We start from the raw sequence: 27,354 nt of genomic DNA, 5'->3' as shown, positions 1-27,354 counted from the left end.
GAAAAAAGAAAGTCAAAAAGATAGTGAACATAAAACAAAAAGCTAAGAGATATGGAGAATGGAAGTAGACATGCCAATCACTGAATAACAAGAGTCTCAGAAGAAGAGAAATGGAGAATGAAGAAATAAATGAAGAAATAACAGATGTAAATTTCCAGAATTAAAAAATGAAGGAAGAGCAAAGACTGCAAGGGCAATCAATAATGACACTGAATTACAATCCTGTACAATCACAACATGGTCTGGGCAGGATTGGAGAAGAAGGTGGTAACAAGTGAAAGACAAAAGGGATGTGCAAGAAAACGAGAGCATACTGGGGCACCTGGGTGGCTCAGTTGGTTAGGCATCCGGCTTCAGCTCAGGTCATGATCTCACCATTCCCAATTCGAACCCTGCATCAGGCTCTGTGCTAACACCTCAGAGCCTGGAGCCTGCTTCGGATTCAGTGTCTCCCTCTCTCTGCCCCTCCCCCACTCACACCTCTGTCTGTCTGTCTGTCTCTCTCTCTTTCTCTCTCAAAAATAAATAAACATTTTAAAAAATTAAAAAAATAAAATGAGAGCATGCGAAAAAATGCTCATCTTGTCTGGTGAAGATAGAATTTTGATAGTCTTAAGAAATCAGCAAGAATAAATAGTAGTATGGTTCATGAGTTAAGGGCCTCTGTCATAGGAACAAAAACAGAATGTATAACTTACAAACCAGAAGAATAAAATTTGATCTAACCCCTGGAAAAAATAAAAATAAAAAGAGGGAAGAAAAGTAATTACATTTAAAAATATGAAATAAAGTAGAAATCATTCCTAATTAAGACAAGAATTACCATACTTGTAAATGTTTTAAATAAGCTTATTAAAAGATATGGACTACCAGACATTAAAAACAAAAACAAAATATAATATAATAACATGCTACCTACAAGATAAACTTAAAGGAAAACTTATAAAAGCTTGAAAATAAAAAGGTAGAAAAATATGCCAGCAAGGTTGAACCAAAAGAAAGCTGAGATAACAATCTTTTGTTTTTTTTAATGTTTATTTTTTTTTTAATTTTTTTTAACGTTTATTTATTTTTGAGACAGAGAGAGACAGAGCATGAACGGGGGAGGGTCAGAGAGAGGGAGACACAGAATCCAAAACAGGCTCCAGGCTCCGAGCTGTCAGCACAGAGCCCGACGCGGGGCTCGAACTCATGGACCGCGAGATCGTGACCTGAGCTGAAGTCGGCTGCTCAACCGACTGAGCCACCCAGGCGCCCCAATGTTTATATTTTTAGAGACAGGGAGAGAGAGAGACAGAGTGCAAGCAGAGAGAGAAGGAGACACAGAATCCAAAGCAGGCTCCAGGCTCCAAGCTGTCAGCACGGAGCCTGATGTGGGTCTTGAACTCTTGAACTGTGAGATTATGACCTGAGCCAAAGTTGGACGCTTAAATGAGCCACCAAGGCGCCCCATGGGATAGCAATCTTATATATGACAAAATTTTATGTAAATATATTAAAAGATAGACAAAGAAACAAAGACAGAAATAGAGCACAAGCACTAGATAGGTGTGTGTGTGTGTGTGTGTGTACATATACAGGGAAACAAAAATGAAATAATATACTTAAGATATTTAGAAAGCTATAAAATGAGAGATATTACTAAATTCAGTTAAATCAAATCCAAAATGCTATAGACTTTTTAGAATAACATGAGTTTTTTAATATCAAGAGAAAAAAATGACCAATTTGTTTTAAATGAATCTTTTTTAAAAGGGATTGATGGGAATGCAAGCTGGTGCAGCCACTCTGGAAAACAATATGGAGGTTCCTCAAAAAACTAAAAATAGAAGTACCCTATGACCCAGCAATTGCACTACTAGGCATTTATCCAAGGGATACAGGTGTGCTGTTTCGAAGGGACACATGCACCCCCCATGTTTATAGCAGCACTATCAACAACAGCCAAAGTATGGAAAGAGCCCAAATGTCCATTGATGGATGAATGGAAAAAGAAGATGTGGTATATATATATATATATATATATATATATATATATATACAATGGAGTATTACTCGGCAATCAAAAAGAATGAAATCTTGCCATTTGCAACTACATGGATGGAACTGGAGGGTATTATGCTAAGTGAAGTTAGTCAGTCAGAGAAAGGCAAAAATCATATGACTTCACTCATATGAGGACTTTAAGAGACAAAACAGATGAACATAAGGGAAGGGAAACAAAAATAATATAAAAACAGGGAGGGGACAAAACAGAAGAGACTCATAAATATGGAGAATAAACTGAGGGTTACTGGAGGGAGGGAGGATGGGCTAAATGGGTAAGGGGCACTAAGGAATCTACTCCTGAAATCATTGTTGCATTATATGCTAACTAATTTGGATGTAAATTTAAAAAAATAAAAAATAAAACAAGTCAAAATAAATAAATGCATAAATAATTTAAAAAATAAATAAAGGGATTGAGAAAAATTACCTTTATAGGCTGAAAAAATATATAATTTTTCTCAAGATGACCAAATTAGCCTAAACATTTATATCTTTTTTTCCCATGTGTTGTTAATTACTATCTTAATTAATTGACATAGGTTATACAATCTAGATTTCAACTAGCAATGGCTAGCGTATATCAAGGATATATACAAGAATACATCAAGAACTTATATATAAAAATGAACAAAAATGAACTTACAAAGCAAAATTGATTAATGAATAGAGGATTAGTTTATGTAACTAATGTAACTAGAGGTTTATATATTTCTTGGTTTATAAGTGTTCTGCAAATTAACAGGATTTCACTCCTTCAATATACCACAAATAGTAAATTCAATGAGGCTATAATTATATATAACCATTATGTATAACCAAAATAGAAAGTACTTCAAAATTATCGAAAGCTCTCTTCTCCAGGGTCATCCAGAATTGTACAAGTCAATTCCTAGTACTTTCTTGAGAGTCTTAAATTCAAATACAGTATGAAAATGAGGGAAAACTCTAGATGGCATCTCTCATGTAAGACAGCAAAGACACTTCACGACATAAGCCTCTTCCCAACACAACAACCAGAATGCAAATCCTTTTTATTTGGAAGCTTTACTCATTACTGACTTACACTTGAAGAGGAACCAATAAAATTTCCCTTAGATATTTGAAGTAATGCAATAAAGTTTCTTTTTTGCTCTTTTAGCATGTATTTTTATAATGAAAAAATAGCTATACTCACATTTTCCATTGTAATATCATTAGAGGCATTCATCAGATTCACGCTTTTGTCAACAGCCACAACCCCAACTATCGAGTCTGGCTGTGTCACAGAGATCCTAAGAGAGACTTTCTCAGATGGTGCAGCATGAGTTTTATTCCAAAACAGCTTTATCTAAGAAAGGGAGAAAAAAGGATTGATTTATGTGACTTTTTTAAAGCATTACTTACATGTCTCACCAACAGCAGTTCAAAGGACTCAAAATCTAGCAGAGATTCTCCATTTGCCTTGACTCAGGGATCATTCTAAAACCATACATAAGCCTTCTCTGGGGGAAAGAATTTAAAAAAAAAAAAAAAAAAACTTTACTCACAGTATTTGCAAGTAATAGAACTTCCCACAGTGGCATAAATCTGAATTTTCCTTCACTTCTCTACCTTTCCTCTTCCCTTTCTCCCACACCCCTCATCCCCCAGCCAATGCTAAAAAGAAGACAGCAGTGCCTGGCACACCTGGGGAGGGTCAGTATCCTGGAGGAGGAACAGGAAAGAGCAAAGAAACTGGAGATGCCCACGTGCTGGTAACCTGAACTTAGAAGTGAGCCCAGGGAGAGGCCTCTTGGGGACTCACAGAACTACTTGGGTTGGGGACAAGGAGATGTCTTTCCAACTGAAGAGGTGATCAGACCAAACACTAGTTAGGCCCAATGCTCTGTGTCCCCATGGCTGCCTGAACTTCCTCTGTTCATTACATTCATCAAAGATGGCCCTAACTCATACTTCTTAATGAGCCTCAATCATCTCATCACAGCAAAACTGAATGGCTTTGTCATGAGACCCCTTCATACTAAGAAGGCTCATCTTGTCTAGCTCTATTTCAACATTCTACTGCTGCAGTGACTGTACTACCTGACCAAAACTGCCTTACTGTTCCCCTCGACTTGACTGAACAGGCTTCTTCCTGACCATAAGCCCCTGATTCTCCCTTTACTTACAGCATTTACTTTAGAAAACTTGGAATTGAAAATTCTTTCTCTGTCCCTTTGAAATGTAAGGCTTCTCCCAGCCTCTTGCCACTTTTACAACCCAGGAATGTCTTTCCCAAGGACCCGGGAGCCAATCCTTTGAAATGTAATCACCAAAAAAGAATCACTGATTGATCTCCCAAGGCTCTGTGGGAGGATAGGACCCTAACTTATACATCGACAGTTAGCAAACACAGATGGCCTAATCACATTGACCAATCTCTTCTCAGTGTCCTCCAGTACTTTTCCACAAGCTCATTCACTGCTTAAAACTCTCCTGCCTTTCGGAGCAACTGGGTGGCTCAGTCATTTAAGTGTATGACTTCGGGTCATGATCTCACAATTCGTGGGTTTGAGCTCTGCGTTGGGCTCCACGCTGACAGTGTGGAACCTGCTTGGGATTCTCTCTCTCTCTCTCTGTCCCTCCACCACTTACGCTTTCAATCAGTCAATCAATCAATCAATAACCTCTCCTGCCTTTTGTTTTAATGAAGTTGAATTCAATCTCTCTCCCCTATTACAACAGTCTTGAATAAAGACTTGCCTGTTTAACTTGTCCAGTGAAATTTTTTATACATATACCCTTTATACCACTGTATCTAGTTTACTTTTAGTTTAAGTTTCCGCACGTATACCCAAAATGAAGGGGAGCAACATGTTCCAGCCTTGTACTTCCACTCTTGACTCTGCGCCTCAGAGACCCTATGGCTTCCATGTACACTTACGAGTGGATGATTTCTAACCCTCCATCTCTTGTGCTTTCCACATCCCATCCAGTTCAGTCATTACCAAACATCCAAAAGACCTGTTAATTTTCCCTTGCTTAAATATATTCTATTTTCAAATTTGTAGTTTCTTTGTGAGTAATGGAATAAACATATAAAAAGTAGAGAAAGAGGGGTGCCTGGCTGGCTCAGTCAGTAGAACATGTGACTTTTGATCTCAGGGTTATATGTTTAAGCCCCACATTGGGTGTAGAGATTACTTAAAAATAAAAGTAGAGGGGCGCCTGGGTGGCTCAGTCGGTTAAGCGTCCGACTTCAGCTCAGGTCATGATCTCACGGTCCGTGAGTTCGAGCACCGCGTCGGGCTCTGTGCTGACAGCTCGGAGCCTGGAGCCTGCTTCGGATTCTGTGTCTCCCTCTCTCTCTGACCCTCCCCCATTCATGCTCTGTCTCTCCCTGCCTCAAAAATAAATAAAACGTTAAAAATAAAAGTAGAGAAAGATATATCTTTGCAAATATAGCTGAAATTATATTTCTTATCTTTCATATCTAAGAAATTTCTTGGAATTATGCTATTTATATACTCTGCTTCCTCAAAGCCAACAACCTCTTACACTAAACTTTTTTAAAACTTGGTCTCACTTTCAAAGATATATGCCTTAAGTCCAACTCCTACTTTAGAATTCATCTTTGTTACGGGATTAATGGTATCACTACAAGTCAAAATTTGCTCTCTAAAAATAACAGAGCATACCATTATCTTTGAAAAAACTTTTCATAAAGTGAAAAATAGAAGTCTGTATTCTATTTTGACAAAATTAATTAACAACTGTCAACATAAGACATGTATGACTACTACAACCTCTCAGAAGTTTAACAAACTAAGCAAACAGAAATGCTATCAAAGAATTGTACTTGGCAAATCAATACTTTTAAACAATGATTATTTTGCCTAAAAAAACCTGAGAAGGCAGCAGCTCTCAGAACAATGGCTCATTTTATTATGCACTAGGTGATTCAATTCCATCATGCACTCTTTCAGCCAGGTTACTTTTCAAAGTTGGGGTTCAAGGGGGCATCCCACACAAGCCATACACCTTAAGCTACAAAAATCCCTGGTGCTTTTGGAGACCAAACTCCACACAGATCTCCACATGCAAGGTAGCCAAGCGTCCTGTAAATCTGTCCTGGGTTAGATTCCAGGCCCATGAAACGGATAAACCAAATCTGGGCTCTGCTTCCACATATCACTGCTGACGGCCTCGTTCCCTACACGCGCTTCATTTCACTCCCACGCCAGTATCAGCACCACACAAATTCTGTATTGTTGCTGGAACTGCATGCCAGAACAATATCGACCCCGCCATTTGAGAAATCCTGAAATAACTTCAAGAAATTGAGTTCAAGTCTTAAAGCCAAGAATCATAACTTACAAATAAGACCCACACTGCCCAATAACTCCACATGTGAAAATCCATATGTGGTAATAATACTGAAGGGATTTAACCATAGTTCTAGAAGTAAGTATAAATTTCTAACCAATGTTATTTAATGATACTTTTCTAAAGAAATATTGCATTTCTCAGACTTCACCAGTATGAAGTTTTCTTCTCACATCATTACCTTAAATCTTACCTTATTTTTAAAAACAAGCTGAACAGGAATTTTTAGGACATCATTTATAATTTCTCCATCATCTTCAATATAATACACAATAATACAGGCTTTTGGAGCCCAAGAATTTTCTGGTGTTAAAGAGAAGGCTGTTGAATTTTGCTTGCCTACAGCCACCAACTGTCCCCTGGATATTACCTGAAAAGAGTAGCAGAAGAGTTTCATTTTATGCCAAAGCTAATGAGACTCTCAACTGCAGCTATATTTAACACAATTTTAACCATACACACAAACTGTTGACTTAAACCAACTTCAAAGCATTTTTCAGTGCAAGGAAACCTCCCTGACCAACAGAGAGAATATAAGCCAGGAAACAGAAAAGGATAAGATAAAGAAATAACTGACTGAGACATCAGTAGCTTCACAGTTCATTTATTTTTGAGTAGAGAATATAGAGCACCACTGGGGAGAGCTGAATTAGAAAGATTCAAAGCTATGGGTAGCAATTTTTATTTTTTTGTTTTTCTCATACTTTATAATTTTCTACGATGAACTTATGTGGATTATCTCATAGAAACTTAAATTTTAAACATAATGCAAGATTTAATCACCCATCTTAAATTGGAAATGCAAATATAGGTGAAAAGAGAAAAAAGGAATTTGATTGCAATATAAAAAGGGCAGGCTAAAGGGTATGAGACTGAATTTTAAAAATTAGTGAGTTTAGTCTAGGGGTGTCAGGGTGGCTCAGTCAGTTAAGTGTCTGATTCTTGGTTTCGGCTCTGGTCATGACCTCGTGATCTTTGAGTTCGAGCCCGTGTTGGGCTCCACGCTGATGACGCTGAGCCTGCTTGGGATTCTCTGTCTCTCCCTCTCTCTCTACCTCTCCCCTGCTCACACACACACTCTCTCTCTTTCTCTTTCTCTCTCTCTCAAAATAAAGAAATAAACTTTAAAAAATAAACATAAAAATTAGTGAGTTTCGTATACACATAAGGGAGACATAAGGTAGCTCATTTGAGATGATCCTATAAGAGATAATAAATTTAGATTCTCTATTGATTACCATATAGCTTAACTCCTTCCTTAGTGGCTTGTTGCCACTAACCATCAACTCAAAAGGTGATCCCACCTAGAAAAAAAAAATCTTAATTAATGAATACACATTAATGACAAAAGAGTACAATTATATTGTAATTAAAAGTGACTGCACCCATTACCTTTATATTTTCATCTCTCGTTTTTAGCTGGATGTATGCTTTACTGGGAGACTTAAACATACCATGAACTGCCATGCTACTCACACTGTTAAGAAAAGAGGCCTATAACAAAAGAAAAGGGAGCTATAAATTTTCATCCTTAGTAACACCCTGAGAAAAAATACTATCTGTTTTAAAATTCCTGAGAGGCAAATGCACTTTTCCTTTTTTCTCTCCTAGGAAAAATCTGTTCCCCAGCCATTGGCTCTTCATCATTTAATAGCTTATACTGTAAAGAAAGTGACAGCTTTAAAACACAGAAGAAGGTCTTCATCACCATGATCTAAGAGGAAAAAGTGTAGTCCTAATTTATTTCAGAAACAAAAGCATATTATCGGGAAACTCTGTGAGAAGAGAGAACAAAATGAGAAAGGACTCCTTTCCTTCTCTCCACAACACACAGTCCATTTACAAGCAAGAAATCATATCAGCCCATGTGATCTACCAATAGTGTGAAACTCAAAGGGCCAAACGTGTGGCAGAACCAAGTAACGAAAAGAAAGGTATCAAGAATGGTTGGGGGTAGGGGGATCTCAGATGAGCCACTCTGAGAAGGAACTCAGCAAAAGAGTGTAGGTTTAAAAAAACATTTTCCTTTTTCATTTCAGCTTCTGCCAAAATACACTTCCAAATGATTGAAAACCAATCTAGGCTGGAATTTGGGGAGCTTCTTCATCATACCTTCAGATTGCTATATTTTACTGTGCTCTTCAGAATGAATTTATAAGGAAGCATTTCGTCTACCCCTCACCCACTGTTATTACTTTTAACACTCCCCCATTTTTTAAAATAGAAACATGTGTCTACTTCCTACTTCCTGTGCACTTTGACCTCTAATAGGTTGAGTGCCTACCACGAGATTACAATTTTAATGATGTTGTTGCAGTAACATAATGATGAGAAACAGATGGCACCTCCAACTGTAGCTCATTGGAATCATCCAGGATTGGGAATTCAATTTTAAAGATTCCATTTTGAGGGACAGTATAATTTATGATCTGGACAGCTTCTAGTTCCTGGTTCCTGCTGCCCCATCTGCTCCAGTACTCGGAAGAGTTTTTCTGTGTCACTGTTATAACTACATTATTTCTTCTTTCTTCAAAAGTCAGTCGATTGCCATCAGCACGGGTTACCTTCACCTAATTGTCAAAACACAACAGTTTAAAAACGGGTAATAAGAAAAACAAAGAATTGAAGTTCAGTTGAATCTAATTCCCATCTGTGCTACTCCCATGAAACTGAACTCTCAAAAACTGTTGGCAGTACCCTAACCTCCAGATGAAGCACTCTCTCTAGATAGCATCCAACACTACTGACCATTCCCTTCTTGATATTATTGCTTCTCTTGCCTTCCATGGCTCCACAACTGCCTTCTTTGTTCCAAAGCCCTCTTTCTGCATCCTCACAGTGTCCTTTTGGGTTCCTCCCTCCTTTCCCTAAATTGGGGAATTTGTCAAGGTCAAATTACCAGTTATCTGTGCTTCTCTTTTTCTCAAAGACCTCATCACTCTTACTGCTTTCCTCACCTTGCTCTGGAGCTCATACTCAAAACCTCCAAGTTCTACTTGCAGGAAATTTCTGCTTGTATATCCCTGTCACCCCAAATTCAGCACATCTATAACTGAGCAACCATCTTGCCTCTTCTATTTTTGCTAACACCACAATTCTGCCGACTTAACATCTCTGGATTTCCCCCTCCCTCTTCCCACCTCCCAAATCCAATAAACACCGAGTCTTATACTTCTCTCTTGCATCCTCTCCACTTGCACATCCATCCCCTTGAGGCTACTCGCCACCTCAGCCCTGGGCTACAGCCATCCTCCTGCACATAGCCTGATCGGTCTCCCTGGAATACTGCTCTCACCATACCCCTCCAACATTCATAAGGCACCTAGGCTCTTCACTGACTAAAGCATAAAGTTCAAAAACATGCATGTGCCATTTAGGATCCTCTACAACTCCCCCCACTTCACCCCCTGTTTTCACTCTCACCACTCCAGGACAAACTCCCTGCTACAACTGAACCGATCCGGGGGAAGGCACCTGAACTTGAGAAGCAAGGCTCTCACCTGTGTCTCAGCTCATCTCGCTCTCCATCTCCCACCCCTACACCAAACATTTAAAATCCTACTGATCTTTTGGGGCACCTGGGTGGCTCAGTCAGTTAAGCATCTGACTTCAGCTCAGGTCATGATCTCACAGTTTGTGAGTTTGAGCCCTGCATCGGGCTCTGTGCTGACAGCTCAGAGCCGGGAGCCTGCTTCAGATTCCCTCTCTCTCTGTCCTTCCCCTGCTCACAATCTGTCTCTCTCTCTCTCTCTCTCTCTCAAAAACAAAATAAACACTTAAGGGGCGCCTGGGTGGCGCAGTCGGTTAAGCGTCCGACTTCAGCCAGGTCACGATCTCGCGGTCCGGGAGTTCGAGCCCCGCGTCGGGCTCTGGGCTGATGGCTCAGAGCCTGGAGCCTGTTTCCGATTCTGTGTCTCCCTCTCTCTCTGCCCCTCCCCCGTTCATGCTCTGTCTCTCTCTGTCCCAAAAATAAATAAACGTTGAAAAAAAATAAATAAATAAATAAACACTTAAAAAATATTTTAAAAATAAAATAAAATCCTACTGATCTTTTAACAAATAGCTTACATCTTCCCCTTCCATAAAGCATCCTTTAATGACCCTCATCCCTATCCCAAGGACAACTCTTCCTCCCCAAACTCTCAATGTTTCACTCTATTCATTTGGAAGTTACCATTTGCAGCCTCAAGGGGTTTTTTCTTACCTTTTCAAACTAAATTATACGATCATTGAAATCAGGAATTATCTAAAACTTCTCTTGATCCATTCAACAAGAAGAGACAGCTTCTTTCTTTAAACCAGAGATCAGCAAACTATGGCGGGCAGGGAGGCCAAATCCAGTCTTTTTGTAAATAAAGTTTTATTAGACACAGCCACCCTCATTTGGTTACAAAGTAGTTACGGCTGCTTTCATGCTACAATGGCAGGGTTAGGTATCTGTCACAGAGATAATATGTCCCACAAAGCTAAAAAATATTTACTATCTAGCCCTTTGCAGAAGAAGTTTGCCAGCCCCTGCTTTAAATCACTACAGAAATGGGGACACCTGAGCGGCTTAGTTGGTTAAGCATCTGACTTTGGCCAGGTCATGATCTTATGGTTCATGAGTTCAAGCCCCACATCAGGCTCTGTGCTGACAGCTTGGAGCCTGGAGCCTACTTCGGATTCTGTGTCTCCCTCTCTCTCTGCCCCTTCCCCACTTGTGCTCTGTCTCTCTGTCTGTCTCTCTCTCTCTCTCTCAAAAAATAAACATTAAAAAAATTGTTTAAATCACTACAGAAATGTATTCATGACATTGACATTATCCTGCCTTAAATCATTATTTGTCACCATCACAAAAACTGTGAATCCAGGGTAGGGACTGGGTTCTTCTTAATTCTGTAAGCCCCACCTAGCAACCTGCCTTGCACATTGCCAAAATTCACCTAATAAGTGTTAAATAATAATAATAATAATAAGTAGATTTGTTAATAATTTTTAATGCAACATCTTTGCTAGAACTAAAATTAGTCATTATGAAAATCAAACTGAAATTGAAATATTTTTACTAACATCTAATTCTTTCTAGTAATTTATAAAAGCTTTGATGTAGCAATCCAAATCTAACTTAAATTGCTTATTAAAATTTTTTTGAGGAAAATACTTCCGTTGGAAACTACTTTTTTAGAAAACTTAGACAAAGTTCATTTGGGAGCAATTCTATATATTTCACATATCTAAAGGGGAAAAGTAATTTATCTACTTTGGGCTTAATTTTTTTTGAAAAGCACTGAAAATATTATCTGCCATTCTATTTCATTAAACTGAACTTACTGCTTTAGATCATTAATAAACATGCCAACTTACAGTGGCTGTAAAGTTCAGAGATGGCTTCAAGACAGTAGCATAATCAAAAAACTCAATGATGTAATCATGTTGCTTGAAAAATACATTAGAGCTTGCATTTCTTGAGATACCTGTTTTGGAAATTGCACCATTTAGAAAGTAAATGTTACACTTCACGAACAGCTTCTATGCATCAAATTTCTCTATCTAAGCTACTTCCCCAAGAAGCTAAGGTATCAGGGCACAGAAGCCTCATTCCCATACTGGCTTGGCCATGAAGAGAACTATACAGTTCTATTACATCCTCCATGGACCCCTCCTGAACGCCATTACTGCTATGTCCACCCACAACATGTACACTAAAAATGAAGGCCTTGACTGAGTTATCTTTTGCTCTTTCGGAGTTTGGTGAAAGCTGTTGATAGCAACAGAAAGATCCAAGTAATTAACTCTTATTTTATTACTGAGAGAGAAAATTGCTCATGAGCAGACAAGAGCTCAGAAGATGTTAAATGACTAAGAAAAAACAAAACAAAACAGAAGATGGTTAGTCAGCTGAATAGTTTATGTAGTTTTCAGGCTGAAAAGAAAGAGCAGAAATGGAGAAAATTACAAATACCTATTACATGTGGTTGAAAAACAGACTGTCATAGAAAATAAGTTCCCCTTCCTTATGAAAACATTCTGCAAGAGACATTAATCAATAGTCATGACACATTCAGCATTAAGTAGCATCTTTACAAAGGACCCCAAATGAATGTGCTAGTTATAATAAGAAGAGAGAAGAGCACCTTGTAAATAACTTTACCTTCGCTTCAAAATCTACAAACCTGTAAGTGATTCTGTCACTGTGGCTAAAATTTCCACCGGCCCAGGGGAAGACAGATACATGTATTCAGAAAACCCTTCTGAAAAATCCATTACTTTCTTCATTTCTTCATCATTAAAAGAGAAGTTTGCAGATCCATTTATCTGTTTTGTTTAAAATAATTCAATTTTACTCTTCACTTTAGCAATTCAAATTTTAGAAATAAAACTCAAACTAAGTCACAAAAATTTGATAGTTCTGGTTCCATTTTAATCACTATAAAAGGGTAAATTCTCATTTGTCCAATGCTAGAAAACTCTTGATTTTATTACATTCAATTTTTTCTTAATTCAGTATGAAATCTTATTTCTATAAAAATTATCACTTATTGTGTTTCCCCATTTGAAGTTATAAGATCTCTGCAGAAGTTACCTTAAAATTTTTCGTAATATTTTTCTTCCTGCCCCAAAAGGATAAAGGTAAAAATGTAAGTGTTACATCTCCTTTCACTGGCTTCCCGTATGTATACCTGAAAAATAATAAATGGTTTTTTTCTACATTTTCAACTTGATATTCTCAAAATAGCACAAGAAAATATTACCTTCAACAGCATACACTGGCAATCCAACTTAAAAGAATTATATTTTTAAAGATACTCTCACTGCAAATTTTTAAAAGTAAACATAGCTTGGAATATCCTTAATAAATGGTGAACCTTGAAACTAAGTCTCCAAAATGAGAAGACTTTCAACTACAATACTTCAAAACCGTTCATAATACATACTTTACCTCTAACCATTTTAGAGACTCCAGAAAATCTAATCATAACTGCAAGTGACAGTTTCCTGTCCAAAGATCTTTTTTGAATCACGAAAATGTTTTATTCCTAGAAGTCTGAACTGGCCCGTTAACTGTGTGCCCAGGACACGTCGCAGCTTTTGAACATTTTTAAATGTTAGTTGAAATTTCAATCACCCAAGGCCCATTGTTGCACGTTCCGATATTAACCAGGAGGGTTTACTAGACCAAACATACTGGAGTACCAATGGCTATCAAAACTTGGATTTTTGCAGATAAATGTAAAAGAAGAGTCATTTTCTTTACCCATAGTACCAAAATTATCTTCTTGAATCAAATCTCATCTCTGCTGCTTTACATTCCATGTATTAATTTTATTCCTCTCATGATGGGAAATCTCTTCATGTGAAACAGAGAGGCAGTCTTTGGTAAACCATTTTACTGCCAGAAAGTCTTTTTTAAAATGTGTTTCCTGGGTTCCTTCCATCTCTATTGTGTAATAAATGCTCGGCCAAACACGGAAGTCAATTTTGCTTTGCACTCTATAAATCTAACAGTAAACTCCTGTTTCCTGAATCCATTAGTTGAACATGGAAACAGCCCCTCATCTGGATCAACTCAACTCAAAAGCCAATGGTAAAATATAGCACATTCCAAATTAAGGAGAATACAACAAATCCATTTTCAAATGTATCACCCAAATGAAGACAGTAAAATTAGTGGAAATCCTGCTCAGCAACTTCAGCACCAATTCATTCATTCAAAAGAGAGTCCTCAAACTTAGTATCGCTTTGTGCCTTGTTAAAGACTAAATAAATGAATAACTAGGATACCAGGACATAAAACTGTAAAAGAGTTATATCACATGATCGTACAGGGGGCTTGAAAATCCAGACATAATTTAAGGTATTCTCAGACACAAATATTTTTTTGTTGTTTAAATGTCAAGCAGATTTAGCTTTCTACACCCTAAGTTAATCATAATAATTGGTAAACAAGGATACTGACAGTTATTGTCCTAAATAAATCTGGAAGCATTTGGAATAAACTAATGATTCAGAAAATAATAGTTTGGCAACATTTAAAAAAGCAAATCACACATATTCTAGGACCGTATCATTAACAAAACAAGGATTTTTTTTAAACAGCCATAGGACAAAAGATTTACAAAATGATACATAAAAAATCGAACCTATCAATTTTTCTCCCACGTTTTTTTCCATGTCATTTCCAGGATACAAATGTCTCAATTCATCAAATAATAAATACATTTAAATAAACTTTAGATTAAGGAATATTTTTTTAATTTTAGTCTGCAGAATATACAGAAATAACTAGATGTGTGCTATGTTATTTTCTTTACAGTCCTCTAGAACTTTCTGTGGTTAGCAGAAAAGAGTCCATTATTTATTTTAATGAGGTGGGAATAGTGAGCAGATGTTCACATCAAAGCTAATAAACAAATGCAGATTTTTATTCATATCAATTAAAGATTTCAAAAGAAGAAAAAAAAAAAGACTGTTAACCTTCTCTGGGAAATTTCCAGCAATGCTCTTCACATTAACTATGCCTCGATGGGACAGATGGCTACTAGCAAAAGAAAAGCCCAAACTGTTTAGCATCTGCTCATAGGATCATCATCCCCATCATCATTTCCATCTTTTCTGGGACACAGTATTTATAGAATAGGCCTATGCCAATTTTTATAGACTGATAAAAGACTCAGCTGGTCAAAAGATTTCCTTAATCTGTTGCAAAGATATACAGTATATCCTCAATGTGAATGTAAGCCAGCCTCCCACAATTATGTAAGCCAATTCCTTGCAACAATCTCTTAATATATATCTTCTACTGGCTCTACTTTTCCGGTGGAACCTTGGCTGATACACATACTAACGAAAATGATGTGAGTACAATGTGGTGAATGCTAAAGAAATACTAGGGGCCATCACTATGGTCATGCTGTTCTCAGGCATTAGTATTTCAAAGAGGCTCAACAAACAAGAATCAGGATAAAACTACAAGGGTTGTTTTTTTTTTTAATCTAATTGGTTTTATTAAGCGATTCATGAATCAGCAGCATCCCCTCTAGCAAGTAAAGAGATGCTCCTGTAAGGGTTCTTACTACACTAGCGGGGAGGAGGGTGTCAAGAGACCCACACTCCCTAAAATTATATATAAAACTTTCTGAAGAGTTAGCAGAGTTTAAGAATCACTGTTTTAACTGATTGTAGTGAATCCCTGGCACAGCCCTTGGAAAACCAGAAACAGAAGCAAAGAAGGCATCCATACTCAACCTAATCCGCAAGGACCCTGATGGTCTGTGTAGATTTGTACTCACTGTTTTATAAACACTAGTCAAGAAACTCAAAATAAAACCCAGACAGAATCCTTAGCCTTTAGCTAAGATCAAGGGCAGGATAATAATTATGTAAAATGCAGGCATTAATGTGTTTTCTAAACCAGAAGTCCATCCATGTTACCCAAATTCATACTGCAAGCCACCTCTTAGTTGAACACAGGCAGAAAACTAAGTCGTATATAAATTGTAGACACATTTTTGCCTTTGTGTGTTGCATGGTTTTCACATGGTTTTTTTTGACAAATAAAATCTGAAGCAGAGGTCCTCAGAACGTTTTGTCTGTGGGCTGCTTCCACAGGAGACTCACGCCCATCGTTGCCACTGTCACAAATCCTCACCAAGAGAGGAATATGGTGATGAGCAAGCAGTAAGAGGGAGTCTAGTGTCTATGAGATATTACAAATAAAGTCTGTAACTAAATACATTTCAGAAACCAAAGCACAGTTACTGACCCATCAAAAGTGAGAGCTACAGAAGGTCAGTCCTGGAATAAGCCCAGCCCACACTTTTTGAAAACCACTAGTCTGGGACTCTGAGGATGCTTTTTGCCTTAGTAAAACGAAATGTGATCTGTCTGAGCCACCGGATCAAAATCATGAGCGCCATGATACATCTGTCATATGGGGGGGGGGGGGGGGGGGGTTGGAATCTCTCTGTGTACATCTGCTGAAATGATGAGGAGTGTGAACTATTTACTCATTTGCTAACTGCAATAAGACAACCAAATCCCTCCCCCATGATTCAACCTCCATTGTTGATAGAAAAAAAAAAATTAGGATTTAAGAAGAGGTAGGGCGCCTAGATGGCTCAGTTGTTATGCATGTGACTTGGGCTCAGGTCATGCATGATCTCACTGTTCATGAGTTTGAGTCCACATCAGGCGAGCTCGAGCCCCACTTTGGGTGAGTCCCACTTCTCTCTTTCTCTCTCCCTCTCTCCCTCTCTCTCTCTGCCCCTGGCTCACTTGCACCCTCTCTCTCTCTCTCTCTCAAAAAAGAAAAAAAAAAAAAAAAAAAAGAAGTAAGTAGGAGGGCCTGGGTGGCTCAGTCAGTTGAGCATCTGACTTTGGCTCAGGTCATAATCTCAGTCTCACAGGGTTTGAGCCCTGCATCAGGCTCTGTGCTGACAGCTCAGAGCTTGGAGCCTGTTTCGTGTTCTGTGTCTCCATCTCTCTCTCTGCTCCTTCCCTGCTTGTGCTCTGTCTCTGTCCTTCAAAAATAAATAAACATTAAAAAAAAAATTTTTTTTTAAAGAAGAGGTAAGTAGCCTCTATCCTCTATGTCAGCTGAATTAAGAATGAAGATACAACTTTCTTTTTTAATCTGGAACAATCTATAATATAGATCCCCTCACTCGTCTGAGAAAGACAGTTGTTCATGGGAAATATTTTAGGACTGGATCAGCTTGGAAGCAGACAATGGGTGCGAAGAACTGTGCAGACATGTTCCATGCTTCATTATTTAATACAGATATTTGTTTCCTGCCCATTGGGGTATTTTAATAAGCAGAACATTGTGCTAACACTCTGGAGTATATAATGAGCTCTCTGTCAGACAGTTTTATAACAGCATTATCCATAAAAAAAAAATGATACTTACTTTGCTGTGACAGTACCATTTAAGCTCTTAGAATTCAAAGAACAGTATAATGGTGTCTGCAAAGTAACTTCAAATTTTGGTAATACTGGAAAAGAGAAGCAAGGATAAATATCTTAATCTATTTTACTATCATTTTTAGCTTAACAAAATAAAGACTAAATAGTTCTAAAGGAGTCAACAATCCGTACTCTTTGAACCTAGATTCCTTAGAATCCAAACACACATTAACACAGATGAAAAGCACTGCAGTTCACCCTTACAAGGCTGATGATGGACAGTGACAGTGGGGGCCAGTTGGTGTGGACGCTTGTGTCAGTGGAAGCTTCTCATCAATAGAATCTAAATTGTATCCAGAACCCTAGATGCTAAGGCATCTGAATGCTGGGAGACCAGGCATTCATTCAACCATCACCCATCAGTGCTGCCTTACGGTGTATTAAAATACTTGCACATCACATGTGCTTCTACCGCAGCCCCTTCCCTAGGACCATTCTCCAACTTGGTTACTAAAAGCACATCTTGGGGCCTCAAGACTCTCCCTCTACGTGTGCTACATATGCAGCCATGCAGAATCTTTATTTTTTGAGGCAATCAAAGGCAAATCTTGTGACAGTCTAATGTAATGAATTGCTATGAAGAGAAAGTTATGTAGTAGAATTTCTAAGTTAATCACTAAGATATAGCTACAAAGTAATGATGCTTCTTGTGTGACAGTGATTCCTTTTGGCAATCCCAAAGCTAAAAACCTCCACTTTGGTCAGCTTTATATAATCAAGATATGAGATATTTTACAAATACGAACACTATTTGATATAAAGCATACCATCAGAGTAAAAAAAATTTTGTATCCTTCCAGTCTAATAGAAATGTTTTTCTCTAACTTCACTAGCTATGAAGAAGAAATAGATCAGTCTCATTATAAAGCATCCTACCATTCAATTAATATAAGAAAAGTATCAAGGAGGCCAATGCATCAACAATATAGATCAGACCTCCAGCTCCAAACCAGGCCAAAGGCCCTTAGTCTGTCAAGAAAGCCAAAAAAGGCCAGGAAAGCCAAAAGAGCCACACGATCCTCTCAGGAGTGGAATTTCCTTAGAATAAAGAATTCTGATGTCCCCTCCTCAAACATCATAGGTTGGCAATCAATTCCCCACCTCTATCATATCCAATTCAACAACATATAACCACCCAGCACCACCTCTATGTGAAATGAAAATAGCCTAGGGGCGCCTGGGTAGCTCAGTTACTTACGCCTCAGACTTTTGATACAGGCTTAGGTCATGATCTCACAGCTCTTGGGATTGAGCCCCACGTTGGGCTCTGTGCTGACAGTGCAGAGCCTGCTCGGGATTCTCTCTTTCCCTCTTTCTCTGCCCTTCCCCTGCTTCCTCTCTCTCTCTCTCTCTCAAAATAAATAAACATTTTTTAAAAATAAAAAATAAAGTTAAAAAATAGCCTATAAAAACCTTGGCCACCTCTGATTTATTCTTTTAGGTCAGGGCTCTCCAAAAGAAATAAAATGTGAGCCACGTATAATTTTAAATTTCTAATAGCCACATTTAAGAAGTAAAAAGAAGCAGGTGAAGTTAATTTTTGTAACATTTTATTTAATGCCACATGCCTAAAATATTATCATTTCAACATGTACTCGATATAAAAAGTTATTATTAATGAGCTCATTTCCTTTCTTCTTTTTGTACTAAGTCTTCAAAATTTGGTCTTTTACCCACTTAGAGCACATCTCCACTTGGACTAGCCACACTTCAAGCACTCGATAGCTACATGTGGTAAGTGACCCCCAAAGTGAAAGATTAGGGGGTAGTAAATGATAACCAGCATGAGCTAAGAATAGTTTTTACATTTTTAATTTGTTGGAAAAAATCAAAAGACAAATATTTTATGACGTGAAAATTATAGGAAACTTTAATTTCTGTGTCTATAAATAAAATTTCTCTAGATCACAGCCACATTCACTCACATATTGTTATGATTGCTTCCTGCTACAATAGCAAAGTTGAATAGTTATGACAGAGACCTATGGCCCACAAAACCTATTACTATTTGGCCCTTCTTTTTTTTTTAAGTTTTATTTATTTTTGAGAGAGAAAGCATTAGCAGGGGAGGGGCAGAGAGAGAGGGAGACAGAGAATCCGAAGTAGGCTGTGCGCTGACAGCAGAGAGCCCAATGCAGGGCTTGAACTCACATACCGTGAGGCTCTGACCTGAGTTGAAGTCGGACACTTGTCCAACTGAGCCATTCAGGCGCCCCAATATCTGGCCCTTTCTAGAAAAAAAAATTTGCTCACCCCTGTTCTAGGGGATCATGAGACTTAGGAAGTGACAGTGCTATATAAGATATGTGGAGCCTGAGCCACAAAAGTGTAAACAAACTACTTTCCAGAATTTCTATTCCCTGAATGAGACACAATGTCAAAAAGTGACACAAATCAAATGAAAAAGCTCATGTGTAACCTCAAAATAGCCATTCAAGTTATAACTAATAGTGAGATCCTATACTTTCATGCTCATCTTTCCTTCCCCTCCAACCACCAACAAAATAGTTGGGCCACACTGTTTTTATCTGTGCATGACTGTGATATAAACATGACAGCTGCAAGAAGAGTATTTACTCAAATTAAACAGTCTTACCAATTGGCTAAACAGATTGTCTTTACCAAAGCTGACCAAATGAAAAATATGGGAAATAACTAATGTTATGTTTTTAAAAATTACAAATCTTTAAATATGTTAAGATCACAACCAAGTACAAAAAAGAAAAATTATGCATAAGAGAGACCATATAATGAGACTATAGGTGATCTGTTTCCTACATTTTTTTCTTTACAACGACCTTTTATATCTTTTAAAAAAGAAAAAAATACATTAGGTCTGTAAGAAACGCCAGGATTTTACTTTCACTAGGATTTTTACTTTAAATAACATATCTCTTAGAAATCTCTCTTATCTCTGTGAAAAGTAACAAATATTTTTTTCCTTCAAAATAAACCGAAGAACTCTTACCATATTCTGAAACCTGAAATGATTGATAATATGTCTGGTCCTATTGGGAGGAAGAAAAAAAAAGACAAGAAAACATGTGAGTTCTTATTTACTTATTTTGCTTGCTCACTTACCTGTATTAAAAAGATTCAGAAAATTATTTTTAACTGTATTTATAATGATTTAATGAGCAAAACAGTTTATTTTAATTTCTGGAAGTTTATTTTTAGTCATCCACAACATGAAGCCTATGAGATTTCTTGATTTTTTCTTGTCAATTTACTATCATAAAAAGATGGCCTGTTTCGGGGCACCTGGGTGGCTCAGTCGGTTAAGCATCCAAACTTGGCTCAGGTCATGATCTCATGGTCTGTGGGTTTGAGTCGCATGTCAGGCTCTGTGCTGAAAGCTCAGAGCCTGGAGCCTGCTTTGGATTTTGTGTCTCCCTCTCTCTCTGCTACTCCCCTCAAAAAATAAATAAATAAACATTACAAAAAAATATTTTTAAAAAAATGACCTATCTATATTTCACTGCATTTGAACAAATTGCTTAATTTGACTTCCATCATTTATAAAATGAACACTAAATTAGATAGTTTAGGAATTTATGAAGCAAGAATAACACATGTCAAACTATGACTTCAGATTTGTTCTGAATATAACTCTCAAAAAAAATCAATGTATAAAGTTACACATAATTCAAGTATTTACACATAATCAAAAATATAAAATCATCATGGGACAACATCTTCTACCTTTCAAATTCCTTGAATTATTTTCTAATCCAACTCCTAAAACACTGCATTCTACCCTATTTTAACAAATACTGTTAATTATTTCCTTTTCCAAGATCAACAAGAAAACATGTGGCCTATTATTATATCATTTTTTCTAATTCCCCATATTTCTATACACTCTAAATCTATGAGTAACACATTAAATAGAACCTCTTCAAAATAGCTAAGGAGTTCCAAAAATGAAATTTGTATTCTAGGGTTGCCTGAGTAGCTCAGTCAGTTAAGCATACAACTGTTGATTTTGGCTCAGGTCATGATCTCACAGTTATGAGATCAAGCCCCACATAGGGCTCCATGCTGAATGTGGGGCCTGCTTGGGATTCTTCTCTCTGCCCCTTCCCCACTCATATACAAGGGCCCGCACACTATCTCTCTCAAAATAAATAAACTTAAAAAAAATTAAATTCTAAATCTGATTCCCTATGTTTACCAAAGCAAATACACAGATGCAGCTACAAAATACTAGTTTTTTAAAAATCATCCTTGGTTAATCAAGCAACCGTACACCAAGTTATTTCTTAATCCTAAAAGATGGATAGAGTTCATTCCAAAGTATAAAACAAATGTAACTCCTTATATGCTAACAAAATAACTGTCTGAAACTTGGTTTTGATGATATCACTTAAAGTAGATCCCTAATCTTTGACAAAGCAGGAAATGACACCCAACGGAAAAAAGACAGTCTCCAACAAATGGTGCTGGGAAAACGGGATGGCAACATGCAGAAGAATGAAACTGGACCACTTTCTTACATCATACACAAAAATAAATTCAAAATGGATGAAAGACCTACATGTGACACAGGAAACCATCAAAATCATAGATGAAGACAGGCAGCCAACTTTGCCAGAGGCAAGAGAACAAAAGCAAACATGAATTATTGGGACCTCATCCAGATAAAAAGCTTCTGCACAGTGAAGGAAACAATCAACAAAGCTAAAAGGCAACCAACAGAATGGGAGAAGATATTTGCAAATGACATATCAGATAAAGGGTTAGTATCCAAAATCTATAAAGAACTTATCAAACTCAACACCCAAAAAAACAAATAATCCAGTGAAGAAATGGGCAGAAGACATGAATAAACACTTTTCCAAAAAAGACATCCAGATGGCCAACAGACACATGAAAAGATGCTCAACATCACTCATCATAGGGAAATACAAGTCAAAAGCACAATGAGATACCACCTCACACCTCTCAGAATGGCTAAAATTAATAACTCAGGAAATAACAGATGCTGGCAAGAATGCAGAGAAAGGGGAACACTCTTGCACTGTTGATGGGAATGCAAACTGGTACAGCCACTCTGGAAAACAGTATAGAGGTTTCTCAAAAAATTAAAAATAGAACTACCCTATGATCTAGCAATTGCAGTACTAGGTATTTAACCAAAGGATTAAAAAAATACAGATTCGAAGGGGTACATGCACCCTGATGTTTACAGCAGCATTATCAACAACAGCCAAACTACAAAAGAGCCCAAGTGTCCACCAACTAAAGAATGGATAAAGAAGATCTGGTATATATATATGTGTGTATGTATATATATATATATATATATATATATATATATATATGCACACACAATGGACTATTACTTAGCCATCAATAACAATGAAATCTTGCCATTTGCAACAATGTAGATCGAGTTAGAGTGTATTATGCTAAGGAAAATAAGTCAGTCAGAGAAAAATACCATATGATTTCACTCATATGTGGAATTTAAGAAACAAAACAGATGAACATATGGGAAAGTGGGAAAGAGAAGAAAGGGAAACAAACCATAAGAGACTCTTAATGATAGAGAACAAGCTGAGGGTTGACAGAAGGAGGTAGGTAGGAGATAGGGTAGATGGGTGATGGGTGCTAAGAAGGGCACTTACTATGATAAGCATTTGGTGTTATAAGTAAGTGATGAATCACTGAATTCTGCTACTAAAACCAGTATTGTCCTGTATGTTAACTAACTAGAATTTAAATTTAAAAAATAATAATAAATAAAAATAAAAGGAAAAAACAAATTTTCATTTACTTAAAAAAAAATAATAAATAAAGCAGATCCCAAAGAAATTGTGTTGATCAAAGTCTTAATAATCTACAGATTTGTGGCTTGTATCTTAAATTGTTTTCATGCCCTATATAGGAATGTTATAAAATACATGTATTTAGTTCAGTTATAAATTCTAATTTCTCATCCTCAAAAATCAAATCAAGAAGGTGATCTACCTGTATTGCCTATTTTACTTATAAACATAAGAAATCTAGTCTTTAGGGGTGCCTGCATGGCTCAGTTGGTTGAGCATCTGATTCCTCATTTGGGCCAAGGTCATGATCCCAGTGTCATGGGATCAAGCCCCTCATCCAGCTCTGTGCTGAGCATGGAGCCTGCTTAAGATTCTCTCTCTCTCTCCCTCTGCCCCTCTCCCCGACTCATGTTCTCTCTCTCTACGTCTCTCTCTCTCTCTCTAAAATTAAAAAAAAAATTTTTTTAAGAATTCTAGTCTTTAATTTTTGCTTTATTACTAAGGGCAGCAGGTGAGTCTACAGAATAAGTAATTTTATAACAATGACGATGTCTCTGTCAAGTTAAATATATCACAAACACTAAGTGAGTACTACATGAAAAATACTACATGAGGCTATGTAAAGACAAATTACAGTCCTCAGCATAGGAGTGTCAATTGAGAGATGGAGATACACATAGTAAAGAGCAATGATGCAAGACTGACAATGTCCTGAAGTTTCATGCACTGTGCTTTGTCTCTTAGTCTCTCCTATGCTAGACCCACACATACTTCCATCTCTACTCATTTTCTAAGACATAGTTCAAATATTACTGCTTCCCTGAATCCCCAATCTAAAAGTAATCTTAGCACTCTAAGCCTCAATGTTCTTTAGTCCTTCCTTCTGTCCCTTTTTACCCTGTAAAAAGTGTATCATAAATAGGTATGTAGTTTATCTTCCTGCAAGTTCTTTGATGGCCAGCTCCATGCTGGATAATTTTTTATCCTTTGTAGTTTACCCCATGAAGTGCCAACCCAACCCAAGAGTTCTCTTGATACTCTTAAGGATCTTTCTGACTCCTTCCTTCCTTCCTTCCTTCCTTAGTGGTCCCTCTTTCTGCTCCCGAAATGTTGGCCCTACCCACCCTGAGCCCAATACTGTTCTAATTCTCCAGACCCTTAAGTGAGCTCATCAACTCTCATGGTTTTAACTGCCATCTCTATACCAAAGAAACCTAAATCTTTATCTCTAGCCTATACCTCAGCCCAGAGATTCAGACTCAAATCCACTTTCTGGACATTTCTATCCAAATGTCCTACAAAATGTCCTGGACTTCTTTAACTGCATTTAGCCTCCTCCAGGGACCTTTTCAACCTTTCCCCATATTAGGTTAGATATGGTTCCCTCTCATAATAACTTGTATGTAACTCCATCATTTTACTTACCACAATACAATTACCTGCTTCATATCCATCTCCTATAACAGACTATGAAATTTTTGGGAACACAGCACCTATCCAGCATGCCTTCAAGGTTTGTTGAATGAATGTATGTATAAAATGAACAAACTGATTTTGTCCCCAGGCTGGTTCTTATGGGGCTCTTTAGATTGGCCTCAATTATCACACAGTATCTCCTGCCAGAAACTGAAATAACCTTCTCATATGAAGAATCAGACAACACTGACAAGGCTCAGCCATTTGTGAAATGGCCCATAGAGTAACCTTAACTCTCCGCCTCGTGTCTGAAAGGAATATAAATGCCAAGAAGTGGAAGAAGCCAACATCATGGAAACCTGGGGGGAAAAGGCAGCAAAAAAAAAAGTGCTTCTTTGCACTATCATTTTAAATTGTTCCAATAAATCACAAAATCATTTTGTAACTAAGTGCTGACAGGGTGCGTTGTAGCAGATGAGGTTTTCCCAGGGTGTTTATAAGTGGTGAAATGCAAATCAAGAAATAAATTACTTTACTGTCCAAAGGGTTTGAAAAGCAGAAAAATGGATTTTGTAATTTTCAACATATTGTCCATTAGGCAATCAGGTCATACCAATTTCCACAATGAGTTGTTATTTTTATTAAATATTTTTATAAAACATATAATCAGGAATGGTAGAAGATACTGAAACACTTAAAACTAATAGAAATTTATGTCATAAATAACCATAAAAACACTGATGCTGAGTACTTTCATAAGGATAAAAGAGGTATGTGCAAACTTTTTCTATAAAGGGCCAGATAGGAAGCATTTTAGGCTTTACAAGCCCACATGGTCCCTGTTGCAACTATTCAACTGTGCACTGAGGTAGCAGGTAAACAATGAGACTGTGTTCCAATAAAACTTTATTTACAAAAACAGACATTGGGCTGGATTTGGCCTGTAGGCCAAGGTTTGCTGAATGTTAGTCTAAAAAGTAAAATTGTTCTATGCTAATTCTAGCTGAACTAAATTGACTAACCTTAACTGAAAACATGGAGAAGAAAGAAAAGAAAAAAAAAGAAAAAACAGAGCTTGCGTATGAAGCACAATTTCATTTACTAAATAATTTTCCTTCAGCTCCACAGAAACAATCTGATTCAAAATGAGTTTTCATGTTTATTCTAGCTCATCAAATATAGTTCGTGCTCATTCACTCTGCTAGCAACTAAAGGAGGCTGACCTGAAAGAGTAAACACTTGAGCAGTATGTCTTCTAAGCAAACACCTTTCCAGGTGCAAGAATACATGACTCATCCACATCTTCTCAGTTCCACTTGCCCCAGATGGTCACTGTTCCCTGGAGAAAGCACTCCCTTACAAAGCCCACTCTTAAGCACTTACATCCACTCTCGTAAGCCTGTCTCCATTAGACTTTCTAACCAAATTCTAAAGGAGAAATGGAAAAGAAGAAACAGGAGGTATTCTCAGTAATCTCTGTAATTTCTTTGTTCCCCTTATCCCTAAATCAATAATTTGTTGTGATGGTATATGTTATGAATATCAATCAAATGAAAGGGAAAAGAGAGAAAATACACTATTTTAACTAGTTCCTTTAAAATATGTTATGACTGTATGCAAATTAAAGATATGTGAATTGCTAAAAACATCTATTCTAGTTACAGAATTTCCCTTGTCTAACCACGAAGCCATCCAACTCTTGAGAGAGTTTCTATTTTTAATAAACTTGAAGGAATATGGCACACTATATGACCATTTAAAAAATATATATATTAACATGCAGGCAAGCTTCTAGCAACTCTTGCTTCTGGAGTAAAAAGAAATGCCAGAAACAGAAGTAAGGATTTTTGTTTGCACATTTATGTTCATACATGATTGTTTAAGTTTCCCAAAAGTCTGCTTCAGCACTGATCTCCAGTGTCTGGATTTAATTTGTATTTAAAGCTTAAGAAAGGCACTGAACTTTCTAAATCCACACATAACAAATATAGAACTATTTCAGACTCAGTTTTGGTTTTGTCCCCCAAGACAATAGATGCCAACTATATCCACAGTCCCAAACAGGTGCAAGTCTAGCACATAGGACTTGCAAAGGAGGTTTCCAAAAAACTAGTTTTGCAACACTTAACCAAAAGAGTCAAGATGGAAATTAACTAGAAAGGAATTTTAGGAGAAAGTTTTTGATGTGCTTTCACACATCAGTGGCAGTAGGCAGGTACCTGACATGCCTGAACAACCTTAGAGCAAATACTGGTATTGGCCAGCCATGCGGACAGCTAAGCTAAGAGAGAGTGTTGCATTGGGAGTTGCAAGAAGTGTTGCCTACTTAGTTGCAAGAACCAAAGAAAGTGTGACCATTTTCCCTCAACTAGATATGCAAAAAAGAGAGAGCCACCATGGGGCTGTCTTCAGTCCTGATCAAAAATAGCCTCCAGGGGCACCTGGGTGGCTCAGTTGGTTGAGTTCTGACTCTTGATTTCAGCTCAGGTCATGATCCCATGGTTGTGGGATCAAGCCCCACATCAGGCTCTGTACTGAGCATAGAGCCTGTTTAAGATTCTTTCTCTCTCTCTCTCTCTCTCTCTCTCTCTCTCTCTCTCTCTCTCTTTCTCTCTCTGCTCCATTCCTCAGCGTGTTCTCTCTCTCTCTCTCTCTCTCAAATAAAAAAAAAAAAAAAAAAATAGCCCCCACAGGGGGAGCACCTCTGGAAGGTATACTGTATACTGTAGATGCCTAGGAGCTGAAGACAAAGTGAAGAGCAGCCAGAGGAGGAGACAAATTTAAAAGCATCAAAGACACTGAATGGAAAGCCTCCCAGCAATGGTAG

The 27,354-nt window shown here is 37.4% G+C and overlaps 1 protein-coding gene across 6 annotated transcripts in view; it reads right to left on the bottom strand.

Moving 5' to 3' along the window:
* The window catches only part of CD109 (CD109 molecule), a 172,801-nt gene that overhangs the window by 57,035 nt on the left and 88,412 nt on the right, over window positions 1–27,354 (bottom strand). For all 6 annotated transcript variants that reach the window (XR_006717338.1, XM_045498782.1, XM_045498781.1 and 3 more), the window contains 10 exons: window positions 20,309–20,348; window positions 17,285–17,369; window positions 12,959–13,055; window positions 12,549–12,690; window positions 11,740–11,849; window positions 8,739–8,963; window positions 7,786–7,887; window positions 7,632–7,697; window positions 6,587–6,763; window positions 3,224–3,376 (listed from right to left, as the gene is read on the bottom strand). Coding sequence is in view for 5 of the 6 variants with exons in the window: in XM_045498782.1 (XP_045354738.1) it covers window positions 3,224–3,376; window positions 6,587–6,763; window positions 7,632–7,697; window positions 7,786–7,887; window positions 8,739–8,963; window positions 11,740–11,849; window positions 12,549–12,690; window positions 12,959–13,055; window positions 17,285–17,369; window positions 20,309–20,348 (1,197 nt within the window). In the remaining variant the exon portion in view is untranslated. The remainder of the gene's footprint in view (window positions 1–3,223; window positions 3,377–6,586; window positions 6,764–7,631; window positions 7,698–7,785; window positions 7,888–8,738; window positions 8,964–11,739; window positions 11,850–12,548; window positions 12,691–12,958; window positions 13,056–17,284; window positions 17,370–20,308; window positions 20,349–27,354) is intronic.

Source organism: Leopardus geoffroyi, chromosome B2, assembly GCF_018350155.1.
Source record: "Leopardus geoffroyi isolate Oge1 chromosome B2, O.geoffroyi_Oge1_pat1.0, whole genome shotgun sequence".
NCBI classification, from domain to species: Eukaryota; Metazoa; Chordata; class Mammalia; order Carnivora; family Felidae; genus Leopardus; species Leopardus geoffroyi.
The sequence above is the reverse complement of the archived record's forward strand: the minus strand, read 5'-3'. Positions and strand labels throughout refer to the sequence as shown.